Source organism: Actinia tenebrosa, unplaced genomic scaffold, assembly GCF_029948245.1.
Source record: "Actinia tenebrosa isolate PJP-AT-01 unplaced genomic scaffold, QUT_ActTen_1.0 PGA_scaffold0__85_contigs__length_37466705, whole genome shotgun sequence".
Classification (NCBI taxonomy): Eukaryota; Metazoa; Cnidaria; class Anthozoa; order Actiniaria; family Actiniidae; genus Actinia; species Actinia tenebrosa.
The window spans coordinates 8,636,965-8,652,415 of record NW_028292569.1 but is presented as its reverse complement, the minus strand read 5'-3'; the positions used below and the strand labels follow the sequence as shown (position 1 = coordinate 8,652,415).

General features: G+C 35.6%; 2 protein-coding genes across 2 annotated transcripts in view; one reads left to right on the top strand and one right to left on the bottom strand.

Moving 5' to 3' along the window:
- Positions 1-7,192: 7,192 nt before the first annotated feature.
- LOC116295514 (beta-1,3-galactosyl-O-glycosyl-glycoprotein beta-1,6-N-acetylglucosaminyltransferase 3-like) lies at positions 7,193-9,309 on the top strand. Its single transcript, XM_031703354.2, has 3 exons — positions 7,193-7,210; positions 7,810-7,842; positions 8,067-9,309. The coding sequence occupies exon 3, from the start codon at positions 8,184-8,186 to the stop codon at positions 9,207-9,209; it is 1,026 nt and encodes a 341-aa protein (XP_031559214.2). The 5' UTR covers positions 7,193-7,210; positions 7,810-7,842; positions 8,067-8,183; the 3' UTR covers positions 9,210-9,309.
- LOC116295513 (uncharacterized) overlaps positions 9,293-15,451 on the bottom strand; it is a 35,505-nt gene continuing 29,346 nt past the window's right edge. The window contains exons 16-18 of the mRNA XM_031703351.2: positions 13,729-14,678; positions 11,928-12,863; positions 9,293-11,582 (exon numbers count right to left, since the gene is read on the bottom strand). Of these exons, the coding sequence (XP_031559211.1) occupies positions 11,154-11,582; positions 11,928-12,863; positions 13,729-14,678 (2,315 nt within the window). The 3' untranslated portion in view covers positions 9,293-11,153. The remainder of the gene's footprint in view (positions 11,583-11,927; positions 12,864-13,728; positions 14,679-15,451) is intronic.

Here is a 15,451-nt window from a genome sequence, read left to right as displayed (position 1 = left end):
CGTATTAAACGTCTAGGTTAGTTCCTTTGTGTTTCACTAAAATTTTCAAAATTAAAGTGAATCTGGCCAAGAAAATCCAACTTAAAGTTTATGCAAATGAACACAGTTTTGTATCAGATTCACAACACTCTTCACGGTCGTGATTTCTGTTGTGTTCCTCATGAATTATTCATGAGTTTGATAATATCAAATGCTACGATTTCTACCCAATTTTTTCCCATTACTCCAAAGCTAGGAATGTACCAGCAGCTTCAATAAAATCAGGAAATCAAAAGATTCAAGTGAACTACTTTTCCACGACGTTCCTGAAATGCTTTATTTTTGCCAAATTTCTATGCTTCAAAACTTCAAGGCCAAATTTCTCGAAAATGCTCTCACAGATTTTCTTCAAATTTTCGGAACCTTGAGTAAAGTACTCATCCTCCAAGATTTCAAGCGCGATTAAGAAACTTAGATCAAAAAATGGAGAAAATGAGTCGTAAAGCGAGCGCACCAATACTTAATAGCAGTCTTATATTAATTCCGATTTCTCGCTGCGTCCTTTGATAGTTTTGACAATATGTTTGTTAAGTGTTGTATTGTTTCGTTTTGTTTTGTATGTGTATTACGTGTTAGTGTTGTTGATAGTTTTTCAAATTGGATTTTCAATCTTTTTTGTACCAAACAATACTGCTACTTTTATTTTGTCTTCTGGTATCTTGCTATTGTTATACATTAGGGTCTTATTCTTAAAAGAGGAGGATGATGCAAACAGGCATTAATTGTAATATGATATCACTTAATGTCCGTGGAATTAGAGACTCTAAAAAGTGCAAAAAAATCTTTAATTGGCTAAAGACTCATGGAGGTGAAAATGGTATATATCTTATCCAGGAAACGTATAGTTCAGTAGAAATTGAATGCCAATGGTAAATCGCTTTAATGGAGAAATAGTATTTTCACACGGATCTCGCCATAGCAAAGGTGTAGCTATATTACTGGGGTCGAAAATAGATTATAACATCATAGAAAGGGAGATAGATAGTGAAGGACGCTTTATCATTTTAAAAATCATAATACAAGGACAAGAGTTTTTATTAATAAACTCATATTTTCCAAACATAGAGAAAGAACAAGTCGGTCTATTTGAAAACATTGTGGAAAAACTCGAAAAATTCGAATTAGATAGTAATACAGCGATTGTTTGGGGAGGTGATTTTAATTTCGTAATGGATTTAAAATTAGAAACGGTTGGTGGGAATCCGAAATTGAAAAGTCGATCTATTGAACACTTGCAAACAGTAAAACAAAGTCTTGATTTATGTGATATTTGGCGTTTAAGAAATCCTGAAGCAAAACGATTCACTTGGAGTGGTCATGCACAGGGTACAGCTACACATAAACAGCAGAGATTGTATCGTAGATTAGATTATTTTTTTATTTCGGACTATCTTCAACCATCAGTAGAAAAAATAAAAATAACTGTTGCTCCAGCAACTGATCACTCAGCACTAATCATGAAATTATCAACATTACCTGAAACTAGATATGGACCATCATTCTGGAAAATGAATACATCCTTACTAAATGATGAAAATTATGTTAAGAAAGTTAAGGATGTTATACTTAGAACTAAACAGGATATGTTTGAAAATAATACTACGAACCCCAATCTGAGATGGGAGTTAATAAAGTATGAAGCTAGAAAAGTTTCAATTGCTTTTTCAAAAGCTAAGACAAGACGTCTGCGAACAGAGTACAAGGACTTAGAAGTGCAAATAGAACAAATCGAAAAGAAAGAAAATTGGTTTAAGAATGAAACATTAGTAAGGGAATATGAAAATATTAAAAATCAAATAGATGATTACAGCAATTATATCACGGAGGGGTTAATTATAAGATCAAAAGTGACTTGGTTTGAGCAAGGTGAAAAGAGTAACAAATTTTTTCTGAACTTAGAAAAGCATAGGAAATCGAAGACACATATACGTAAAATAATAGATGATGGAGAAGAAGTATCTAGTGAAAAGATTATACTAGAAAAACTAAAAGTTTTTTATCAAAAAATTTACGAAAGGAAAAACAGGTTTACTGAGAAAGAATGTTTTGATTTTATAGATAGTGTTAAAACAACAAAGACATTAAATGAGGAAGATAGAAAAAAAGTAGAATGTTATCTAACAACAGGAGAATGTTATGAAAGTTTGAAAAAAATGGCAAACAATAAAACTCCTGGCAATGATGGACTACCAAAAGAATTTTATATATGCTTTTGGAAAGAACTGGGCCAGGAAATGGTAAATTCTTTTAATTATAGTTTTGAAAAAGGTTTCTTAACTACAACTCAAAGACAAGTAATTGTAACGCTATTAGAAAAACCTGACAAAGATGTTAGATTTATAGAAAACTGGCGTCCAATTAGTCTCATAAACGTTGACGTAAAGGTATGTAGTAAAGCACTCAGTGAAAGAATGATGAAATTACTACCAAAATTAATTCATCCGAACCAAGCCGCCTTTGTAAAAGGGCGAAATATTGAAGAGCCTTTGAGGTATATTGCTGATTTGTTTGAATTTGCTGTAGAAAATGATGCCTCTTATGTACTTTTCGCTGCAGATTTTCAGAAAGCTTTCGACTCAGTAGAGCATAATTTCATTTTTGCAACTCTAAAACATTTCGGTTTTGGTGAAAATTTCATACAGTGGATTAGAGTTTTGTTGGCGGATATCAAAAGCTGTATTCAAAATAATGGAAATGTTACAGATTTCTTTGTATTAGAGAGAGGTACGAAGCAAGGTGACCCTATTTCACCTTACTTGTTTATTTTGGTGATAGAAGTAATGGCAGAGCTAGTTCGAAGTAATTGTGATATACATGGAGTTAAGTTACAGAGGAATTCACTGGAAGAGATAAAATTGGCTTTGTTTGCAGACGATGCATCCTTTACATTAAAGGATATTCCATCGCTAAAAAATACCCTGGAAATATTAAAACATTTTGGAAAATTTTCTTCTTTGGAATTAAATCTAGAAAAATCAGAAGTAGGATGGATTGGTCAAGTGAAAGATATTGATTTGCTGCCCTCTACAATAGAAAAGAAGGTAAACTTACATAATGAAGGTATAAAAATCTTGGGCGTATATTTTTCTCACAACCAGGAATGGATGGAAGTAAATAACTTTGATAGAGTTTTTGAAAAATTTAAAGCTACACTAAATATGTGGAGACAAAGAAATTTAACTGTATATGGTAAGGCGGTAATTGTTAGGAGCTTAGCCATCAGTAAACTGTGTTATGTCCTTTCTGTGTTAAGTGCACCTCTACACTATGTAAAACATGTGAAAGATGAAATCGCAAATTTTATCTGGAACGGTAAAAAACCCAAAATTAAATATACAACATTGATAAATGATTTTGATCAAGGGGGAATACGCCTTCCCGATTTAGACTCGATGATAGGAGCAAACCGCATAAGGTGGGCTTTAAAGATTAGAAATAGTGAAAAAGATGTCTACTGGAGGTCAGTATGTGAGAAAATCTTTGAGCAGATAGGAGGATTACAATATCTTGAGGAAAATTTAGATCAGGCTGCCTTATTAGCCCAAATAAAATACATTCCAAAATTTTATAAAGAAATAATTCATGCATGGTCAGAAGTTAGTAAAATTAATTTAACAAATCAAGACGACATTCTAAGACAACCAATCTGGTTCAATAGACTGATAAAGGTAAATGCTGAAAATATATCTATAAAAAGACTAGCAATGAAAGGTGTGAAGTCAGTGCATCAGGTATGGATAGGAAAGGAACCGACATGGAAAGAAGCTAAAGAACAAGGGTGGAGTGACGTGGATTATCTATTATGGAGAGCCATTTTAAATGCGATTCCAAAAGAATGGAAAATAAAACTAAGACAGCAAATTAGTTTGGGTAGAGACAGATTAAAAACAATGCAGAAAGTTACCTACATCGGTAAGGGATATGAGAGGTATCCGGTGGAAAAGATAAACACAAAAATGATTTATTGGATGTTGATCAAATGGAAGGATTTTAAACCAACTGCCCAAAAATGTATAGGAAAAAAGTTGAAAATTGAAGGTATTGATTGGTCATCGGTCTATTCAAGGATTTACGAAAGTACTATAGATACAAAATTAAGGGCTTTTCAGTATAAAATTTTAAATAATTGCTTATATCTGAATCAGAAATTGTATGTTTTCAAACTAGTCCATTCTCCAAAATGTAGTTTTTGTTTAGAAGAAAATGAAACAATGTCTCACTTTTATGTAGAGTGTGTTGAAACTAGAAATTTTTATTTCAAGTGTTGTGAATGGCTAAAAGGGGCTTCAATAGTACTTCCTGTCTTAAATTTTGAAAATATTCTATTAGGAAATAGTGAAGATGTTTTGGTCAATTATTTGTTTGTTTTGTGGAAATATGTTGTGTATCAGTGTAGAAGCAAGCAAAAAATTCCAGTGTTAAATGATTTTCAAACAAGTTTAAGATATTATGAAAAGTTAGAATGTGAAGTAGCTAAAAAAAGGTCGAAATTGTTAGTGCATTTAAAAAAATATGAAAAGATTAGGGTGATTTTGTAAGTTGATTGGAATATCGAACGGATGAAATAGTGATATCTAAAATATAGTTCAAATAAATAAATTAAAAAATTAGTAGCATTGTAAATTAGACGACCCTCTGTAAAGAAAAAATTTTTTTTTTGTATTGTTGTCAAGTAAGAATTATAAATGTTGTAAAAAATATTGTAAAAAATAAATAAATAAAAAATTAGATGTAAAAAAAAAAAAAAAAAAAAAAAAAAAAAATCCGATTTCTGTAAAAACATGCTCCTTCGATATTTTCACCTTTCCTTAAAACCTCCAAAAGATTTTTTTCCCAAATGAATTGTTAGCGTCCGCGCATTTGCAATTTGAAGCTGGAAGGTAGCATGCCAAGGAAATATCGTTTTTATTCACGACGACACGCTTGGTCTAATCAGCGTTACAAGATACAGAGTTACGAAGATACAAAGATACAAAGATACAGAGTTACAGAGTAACAAAATATATCTCATGAAAGATATATAGGTAAAGATATTAATTAGACCATATAAGAGTCTTTTACGTGTTTCTTATTCCATCTAAAGTTAAACGTATTAAGCCAACGGAATTAAAATTAAATAAAATCAGACATAAGGAATCCAGATTGTTCACCTTCAAAACTCAAAAAATCTCTCGTGGTACTGGAAACATGAGAAGCCAAAATAGTGTTTGACCGCTAAAAGTCGTGTTTTACTCTACAAACGAGAGAATAACTGGCTGTGAACGAAATAAATTAGAATCCAAACAATGTAACTGTGAAATATTAGTATTACTCTAATATGCTATATAATAGCGGAGCTCCCATACTTAAGAAAAAATGGTAAACCATCGAGTTGATTTTTCATGGCTTGGCTGACGTCACTTCCGTCCGTACGTCCGTACGTCCGTCCGTGTACACAACACAGGAATTTCGCTTGATGTCAAAGCAAAACAACTCACAAATGCGGCTCTCAAATACACAGAAAAAATCGCTCAAGGACAAGTTATAGACCAAAAACAATTAAAAAAATACTTTCATGTAGTCAAAGGTGGATCAAAAAGTGTTCTTCAAGAATTCAGAATTCGTATATATATCTATTTTTTCTTGACAAGCATTTTTCTGGACGAATCGACAAATCAAAAACTTTCTCTCAAAACTTTTTATATTTCTATAGATAAGCTTAATTTATTTTAATGTTGGAGGAAATATAACACGGAGAGCATATTACGACAACAAATATTCGTCCTTTAGCTTTGTAAATATTTAACAATTCGGTTGTTTTTAACCAGCTATTGTATGTTTTTCGTTCAAAAAAAAAATGCAGCTTAGCTCACCTCCTATCGCGGGGTCCCATCGGCAAAACAATGAAGACTTTCATTCAATAATTTTATATCTTTCTACCGATAATTTATTTATTTTTGAATGAAATATAAGTTTTTACCAAATATTCAACTGTTTATTAAGTTGTTCGAGCAAGTATGATTATAAAAATGAGCTTAAATTTGTGTTGTTGGGAGATGGTATTGTATAAAGACATAGACTTTCACTTTAAAAAGCTAAAAAATATTCAAAAACATTTACAAACGCCAATTTACTGCCAAAGAAATTAGTCATTTTGTATTTTGCATTGCCTTTTGCATTATTTTTGTCGAGGGATCTTCTAACAACAAAATTAGGCCCTGGGGGTGGTGGTGAGGTGTGTACAAAATTGGGAGAGTATACTCGCGCAAAAAAAAAAAAAAAAACAAAAAACGAAAAACAAAAAACGAAAAACAATGTAGGGCATTTCGATTCGATTTCACTGCATGGTTTTTATTATGGGAGAAATTATCTTCATCTCGAATAAGAAATAATTAAAGATTTTTTCCCCGGTCTTATTTTTACCTTGCAGTTTCATTCAAATTCGAGAGCTCCGCTTTTAGGCAGTGCCTAAATATATATATTTCTATTGTTTTCTATTGTTCAACTAGCACTATATTGTACAATTTGGTCGGTCCATAAAGAAAACGCGTACCATCGCCTGTTCTTTAAAGCTTATAGAACGGAGATTGACTACAAGCCTCTATTTTGTCAACGAGTTGCCATCACATCGTCAAGCTCTAATGAATCAATTCAATTTAATCGAGAGCCAAATGTGATATATACTCTGTTTACATGTAATTCAATATCGCTGCAATTCTATTTTCTTGTATTTCTTTTATTTTCTTGTAACTCTGTTTATTAGAATTCGATATCTTTGTAACTCTGTATCTTTGTAGTATCTTGTATTTTCTTGTATTTCTTTTATTTTCTTGTAACTCTGTTTATTGAAATTCAATATCTTTGTAACTCTGTATCTTTATAGTATCTTGTAATATTTTCTCCTAAAACCTTAACCCCCGAAACTAGAAAGGAGTTTTTAGGAACAACCGAATTTTTCTTTGCCCTGCCTACCGCCCCCCTTTTTCCACCAGAGTCTCACTAGCTCTGGCCTTTGTCTCTCTTTCCATCCGTCCATCCGTCCATTCGTCAATAATTGCAAATGATTTCCTTCATTATGTTTGTCAGGTTCATGGCTTTGTCACTAAATACTGGTTTTACTTTAATATGTATTTTGGTGCTGGCAATGCTTATAATTGTCCAGCATTCGGGAATAATGAAAGTGGACAAAAGGGTGAGTATTAAATTTCACCACATCCCAGCTAGGGGAAATATAGCGAGCAAGTGTATAAACAATAACCGTTACTTTGGATACGAATGCCGAAATAGAGAGCACACTCTTTCTGTGTGCTGTCATAAGACATAAGGCATGTACCCTCAACCAATCAGTATGATAACACAGGGTTAGTGCTACATTCTCGTTACAATATTCAAGGACTGTTTAAGCACTTTTCAAGCACAAAAATGCGATTTTCAAGGACAAAGTTTTTTGCATTAGAACGTAGTTTTAAACATTGATTCAATGTTGAAGTGTAGCTAATTCAGCCGGGGCCACTAGCTTAGATAAAAAACGAGCATGACACGCAACCAACCAGTAAACAAGCAACCAGGAACTCTTCAATCAATTTTAATCGTTATTTATTATAAAAGGTAAGTTAGAAATAACATTAAGTTTGCATTAAATTTAAGGAGTATTCCAGGAGTTTTGGCGTTTTCCCCTATTTTCAAGGGCTTTTCAAGCGCCCTTAAAAGCGTGTTTTCAATTCAAGGACTTTTCATGGATTTCAAGGAGTAGCACGAACCCTGATAACAGTTATTAATTCTTTATCTTAGATTGCCAAATCTTCGCTTCCTCCTATAAAAAAGGTAAGCCACGAGCACTTCATTCGGGAGGATTAATTATTAATTTCAAAATTGAGGTTCTCTGGAATGCAATTTCACGTGTTTTGCTTCATTAATCTCATTTCAAAGTATTCTAGGTGACTCAAAACAGAAAATCACATTTTCCGCAACACCTCTCTCCTTCCCCCACCCCCACCCCACTGTAATGGGTACCACGGAACAGGAACTGAGTGTTGCGATTTCTGCAGAGGGAACAAACAGTACAACAAACCAGTAATCGTCTTTCCGTTCTTCTGCTGCTACACTAGGAATCAAAGTGGGAAAGGTGTAAAAGCCTCATTTTTGGGGAAGTTAATAGACCTTCAATGACAAAGAACAATGACTCTAAAATCCTCTCTGTCTATAAGCCTGATGAAGATTGCGACCACGTTTTACGCACTCGCTTTCCTCATCCTTGTGTGACGAAAGAAGAAACATCATTACCGATCGCTTATGGCTTCACAATCTACAAAGGTGCCTCCCTGTTTGAGAGCATTCTCCGGGCTATCTACATGCCACACAATGTTTACTGCATTCACATCGACAAGAAATCCCCAGAACTCTTTTATCGAGCCATCCAGGCCATGATACGTTGTCTGCCTAATGTATTTATTGCAGCCAAGAGGGTTGATGTTGTATGGGGACATTTTTCGATTGTTCAAGCTCAGTTTCAATGCATGAAGGAACTTTTAGAATCACCAGTGAAATGGAAATATTACATTAGTCTAATTGGGCAAGATTTTCCGCTATACGAGAACAAGGAAATCGTAGCAGCATTAAAAATGCTTAACAACACAAATAGTATCGCTAGTTCTCCAATTCCGAAAGTTAACGCAAAACGAACTTTGACGGTCTTTATTTTAAAAGACGGTTTCGTTCGAACGACAGGGATTAAAAAGTCCCCACCGCCTCACAATATGTCTATCTACATGGGAGCCACACACATTGTCGCCATTAGAGACTTTGTCAGGTTCGTTCTCTACAGCCAGATTGGGAAAAACTTTACTGAGTTCCTGAAAGACACCTTAATTCCTGATGAGATTATTTACGCCACCTTACAACAGCATCAACTGGCCCCAGGGGGGATCCGTGGGGAACAACCAGAACTAATCTCACGCGCTTTGTACTGGGAAAATACAGGTTTTACGTGTCACGGTCAATGGGTACGATCGTTGTGCTGGTTATCTGTCAAAGATTTGCAGTGGGCTTTGGGTAAAAGCATGAAAAACAAACTTTTCGTTCACAAGATTCCGTTTGACTCAAACGACGACATACTAGAATGTCTTCTTGTTGCAAGACAAGGAAGAGAATACGGTTTGGACGTTTGGAACGCAAGCACAACGATTTTGTAAGACAGTTGTCAGAAAAAATGTAAAAATATGTTGCGATAAACTAAACTAAAGTAATACGGGATTTTTCAGTAAGGGAATGTCCATTTTGATTGGGAAATATTCTTTATTTAACATGATCAATAAGACGCCGCTACAGACGTAGGGGTGCCTGTATAATGCACAGAGAACTAGTACAGCTGAAGAAGTTTGCAATGTTAGCCAAACGATAATGGAATGTCAGCTAACTCTAGACATCCGAACATGTCTCATGTACAGAATGAAAAGAAATTTTCCCATGACGAAGACCCAAAAATAAATTTGCAAATCTTGTCAACATAGTCAGGTTGCCAATGAATTAAAGAATTTTTTTTCGCATATAATTTTTTTTCTATCAAATAACTTGAATGTACAATGTCACCATCAGTATAAATATCGATCAAATTACATTACACGAATTTGTGGCTCGTTTTTAGAGTTGTTTCAATTCTTACATGTGTATCATAGCCAATGTTAATATACACCTATCAAAAAAAAAAAAAAACGTCCGTGAGAAGTCTGAGATTTTCTGTGCTTTTATGTTTTCTGGATAACTACGAAAAAAGGACAATTCTAACTTAAAGATCATGTTCCACATTCCAATCTAAATGGAAACCACGTATTTCTGTCAGCGCCTATATTACAATTCAAGCGTGTTACTTTGTCTCAGATCTCCATCTTGACGTTTTTTTTGTTTCTTGTTTTTAATATATATGTATGTATTTAAAAAATATGGATGATCATAGAAAACATTTGTACGCCGTAAAGAATGAAGTTCAGTCCTATTCCAAAAAAAGTCGTCGGATGATAGGGAAGCAAGAAAGAAAAAGAGACTTGCCAAAAATGAATTATGGGTCGTAGAGTATAGTGTGAAATAACATCACCTCCCGTCTGAATTTGGTCAATTTTTGACTCTTCCCTATTCCAAAATATGAATGATGTTTATATTTATAGTTTTATCCCACAATGCAATTTGGTTGTCTTTTAGCTTTGACTTGTTCCCTTTTGACGTATTTTCCGTTTCAACTGTTCACAAGCGAAACATGTCCTTACCGATTTAACCTCTAGCTGAAATTGACTGGACTTTGGACATCAAATCCTGTCATGAAGAACATGAAGAAAAAGTATGAAAAACCTTTATACAACTATTTTTTTTTTACATTTTGGACCCGGAAGCAGTTTTTTTTCCAAACAAGTGACGTCACACTTAAAAGTTCTATTGAAATATCTATAAGAGGGTGATAGTCTCAAAGATTTTGTTGCTTGTCATGGAATACTTGTTAGTCAGGATGTACACGCTAATGAAATAGTCAGGTGATACTGATAATCAACGGTGGTGGGCAATGTTCATTTGAACTCAGTGTTCCTTATAATGGATAGTCATATTTGGCATATATTAGTGTTCACGATAGTAGTAAAAGTACTGGAACTGCACGTCCTCAACTTTTTGTAGGGTAAATACTCCATTTTAAAGTTCGGTTCAGTGATCACCAATAATATACTTTTTATCATGTGCGGCAACTCCAACCTCGACTTGAAACTATTATTCGTGGTCACTGAACGGAATTACTGTATAATGGAATTTCTATAAGCGAATAGTATACCTCGACTTTTGATTTCAATGGGACGTTTGCACGATGGCGTCATTGACCTCTACTACAAGACTCCCTTGCACACTTTGTTCAGTTAATTAGCACCAATTATCTTGCTATTCTCATGAGGGAATATAAATTCAAACAAGAAAGAAAATTCGCGAAGCATCTTGGTAGTGGGAGTCAAATGACGCCATCATGCCAAAGTCCTATTAGTTTTAAAGAAAATCCGAGAAAATTAAAATACTGTGCGAAAGTTCATTGAAAGTGAAAGATCTTAGTAACAATTAAGATAATATTATATTATTATTATATTATTCAGCTATAAATAAATATTTCACTGGTAATCATAAAACCCTCCCTCTCTGCCCGTCAGAATGACGTCAATCCAGATACTCATCGCTAAACCGCTGGGAGCAGCGACATAGTAAGAACGTTGGGGTGTCTTGATACAGAAGGTAGTTCGTGGTGAAGGCCCCTTATTGGAGCACCAACTAGCCGCATAAACGTCCTCAATCGCTTGGAAATAAATGATTCCTTTGGGTTCTTTTTTGTGTTCATCGTGGAAGTACATCAGGGCTTTTCTTTGCCGATCAAATATAAACCATCGCTTTTTCCAGGTTTTGCGGACCTTTCCACCCATTTTGGAGAGGTAGCCTTTGCAAGTTGTGGTTGACACTTTAACTGAAGGGCAGTTTTCTAGGATGTGTCCGATAGATACGATGTGTTGGGCCAGGTTCAGAGTATCTTTTACTTGAGATTTGACCTGTGTTGAAAACAGAACGTGGATAAGTATTTGTGCATGAAGACGCAGAGGATTGCATGCAGGTCTATTTAGGGCGAGTAAATCGATGAGAGACTAACACGAGCAAGCAAGCACTAGAATCAAGGTATACCCATGATAGTAGGGCGGTGCTGTAATCATATTGCCCTCAGGTGTTATACCACGCTCGGAGACACCTCCAACCTCCCCAACCATATAAACCAACCCTAGATTCCAATCAAGATATACCCATGATGGTAGGATGGTCCTGTAACCCTATTCCCCTCAGATGTTACACCACGCACAACAACCCCTCCCCTCCCCCCTCCCCCCACAGACTAGATATACCTGTACAGGAAGTCGTTCCTGGATTGCTCTCTCTGTCATCATCTCTTTGCGAGATCTTTCTTCTGCAGCTAACCGATCCAATTCATCTTGTTTCTGTTTTTCCCGTAACGCCTTTTCCATTTCTTGTCGTCTGATTCGCTCTATATCCAGTGCTTTTTCCAACTCCTTCACCTTATCATTTACAGGGACATCCCCATTGGCTTTCTTGACTCGTTCTTCTTCTAGCAATGTTTCTAACTGTCTTCTTTTTTGTCGTTCTTTCTCTAACTCCTCAACGATTGGTTGGCTATCGATACTTCTGAGCGAGCTGTCAGTACTCTTGACAGAAGCGCTCTCGAAGTCCTCTCCCGAAGAAGATGAAGACATACTGGATCTCTCTCCATTTTCTTTCCTTGACTTCAGCATTAGTGCTTCAGCTTCTTTTTTCAATTCAAGGAGCCTTCTTTTTTCTTCCAACAACAGCTTCTTTTTCTCCTCCGGAGTGCAATCCTTGGGTAGTTGAGCCATATTTCGGTTTGTTAGAGCTAACATAAGTTCGGATCCCCCACTATTGACTCCTTTGTTACGTATTTGTTTACAATCATGCTGTAGCTTTAACAGTCTCTTTTTTTCTTTCTGCATCAACTCTCTCTGACCTTTCAACTGAGAGTTCAACCTTGCTCGTTCTTCTTCTGCTTGTTGCAGAGCTTCTTGCTGTTGTTGTTGTATTTCGTGGAGTCTGTTGCGTTCTAGTTCAATCTTTTTTCGTTCTTCTTCTCTTTCTTTCTCGAGGGTATCCTGCATGATTTGTCTTTCTCGTTCGAGTTGTTCGGCAGCTTCTCTCTGTTTCTGTTCTAGTTCTTCTAGAAGAAGTTGTTCAGTCTCGAAAAATTCAAATTCTATCTGACGTTCGCGCTCGATCTTTTCTTGCTGTGAAATCATCGAGTCTTCGAGTTCCTTAAGTATTAAACAAAACAAGATCACAATGAAATGCATGACAGCTGCTAGTCACGTTAAGATATCCATACAGCTTACTTACTTCTAAAAGGCATATCTTTCATGGATTACGTCAAAAATATAAAGTATGAGATAATGGTGGAGATAAAGAGTGGGTGAGTACTTCGGATATTGTGTTACACCAAAAGCGACCAAGAAAACAATGTGGAGGTTAAAAGAGTAGATGAAGTAATATTTCAAAACGGGGAAAAAAGCCGAAAAGGAAAAAAAGGAAGAAAAGAAAGGAGAAGAAGGAAATGAGGAAGTTTCGCGCCCAATTATAATGAAATATAAGAAGACTTTGAACATGGATTTGAACATAAAGCGTTAACGTGGCTGTATCAATCTTTTAGAATCAATTTACCCAAGTCTGACATACGTTCCTAAAAGGCAGTTTATTTTGTTCGTAATCTAAACGCATATCTGTCCAGGTGAATTCAATATCAATTAAACTGGTTTTAAAGTATTACAAGATTGGTTATCGCAATCATGATATAGCCTTGGTTGTGATGTAAAATCAAGATGTTTATCTTTGGCGTTTAAAGTTTTTACCTAAAGCAATAGCTAGTAGTGTGAGAGAGAAAGGCGAGTTCAAAGAAAGAAAGAAAGGAAGGAAAGGAAGAGAACGGAAGGAAGGACAGGAAGGAAGTAAGAAGAAGAAGGCAGGAAGGAAATCCTAAAAAAAAAGAAAAAAAAAAAAAAGAAAAAAGAAAGACTCCCCTCCCCCCCCCACCCCAAAAAAGAAAAAAACCCACCCACCCCCCCCCCACCTCCCCCCCCCCAAGGGGGAAAATGGGAATAAAAGGGACAAAAAATAGATATATACCTTCATGGAATTAGCATGTTTTTTCTCCAGCTCAACCAGCCGTTGTTTTTCTACTTCAATCATACTCTTCTCCTTCGCTTGTTCGGTAGCAATTTTTTCCAGTGCCTCGAGTCGTTCTTTCTCGATTTGCTGCAACCGTTCCCTTTCAGTTTCGATCCTTCTTTTTTCTTCCTGTTTCTCCTCTTCTAGTCTTAATCTCTCCAGGTTGATTAATTCCAATGCTTTTTGCTGCTGCTGCTCTAGCATTCGAATTCGTTGCTTTTCACTTTCTATTTTATCGTTTTCCCTTCTTCTTTCCTCTTTCAACATCGTGATCTGAGCATTCAACTCTTCTTCCAACTGTCTCACTACTTCACTCTGTCTTTCTTTCATTTCTTCTAGTTTTTCTCTTTCCTCATCCAGCAGAATCATATTCTCATGGCGTTTTTCATTTTCGCTCACTTCCTCAACTAAGCAATCCAACTCTAGGATAGCGAGCTTTTGCCGCTCTTCTTCGATTTCCAGCTCAGCAGCAAGTCTTTCGCTGTCCTCTTCTTCTATACGCTCCAGTTGTGCTCGTTTGCGTTCTAACTGTTCATAAGCGCGTTTTCTTTTCTCTTCCTTTGCAAGTCTTTCGTGTTCTTGTCTTTTGAGCTGCTCTTGATAGCCTTCCTCTGATAGATCAATCCTCGCTCTTTCTTCTTCAAAAGTACGAAGTTCTTCTTTTTGTCTTTCGAGTTCTTTAATTTGCGAGGCGATTTCATCCTCGAAATGAGCCGCCGCATCCCTTTGTAGCCTCTCCAGTTCGAGCAGTTGGCAGCGTTCATCTTCTAACTGTGCCTTCTCGTGTTCAATACGTTCCACAGCGTCCTTGTATTCTTTCTCAAGTGATAGAAGACGTGCGTTTTCTTGTCTCAATCGATCGCGTTCTTGTCTGTCTCTCTTGTACTGCTCTATTGCCAACTCCACATCTTAAAAAAAAAACAAGTTTAGCATACAAAGATTACTTCCTAATTAAATTCAAAACTCAGAAACTAAAAATCGCGCTCAAAGAGAGCTCTATATCATACAAGTTTGGCAGAAACTGCCCAAGAAAACATTTGGAAATATTTCTGCAGTATCTACGCCTTTGGACACTGGTTTCAGCAAAACGAATTGTTAATGACTCAAAAATTAATAATCTTTTTTGAAGAGTGCAATCTGTCTTAAATTATGTTGATACTAAAGAGTATTATCAAACTCATGAATAATTAATGACGAAAACACAACAGAAATCACGACCGTGAAGAGTATTGCAAATCTGATACAAAACTGTGTTTATTTGCATAAACTTTAAGTTGGATTTTCTTGGCCAAATTCACTTTAATTTTGGAACTAACCTAGACGTTTGATAAGTCATATACAGTATTCGTGTCCGTGTTGTATCAGATATACAATCACTCGGCTACGCCTCGTGGTTGTATATCTGATACAACACGGCCACTCATACTGTATATATTACATAAATAATAGAAGGATGTTAATGAATGTTTACTATTGAGATTATCAAAACAAACTGACAGATTCAGAATTAATAGTGACGTCATAGGCTCCGAGAGGAATTCTAAGAAACCGCCATGGCAACAACAAAAATTATAAATATCAGCGGTATTGACCTATTAGCCTCGTTTGCACGACTTAAGACAACAAGGGATACTTGACCGCGGGCTCGACATTGTACCTTCAAAATATCTTGGAATTCTGA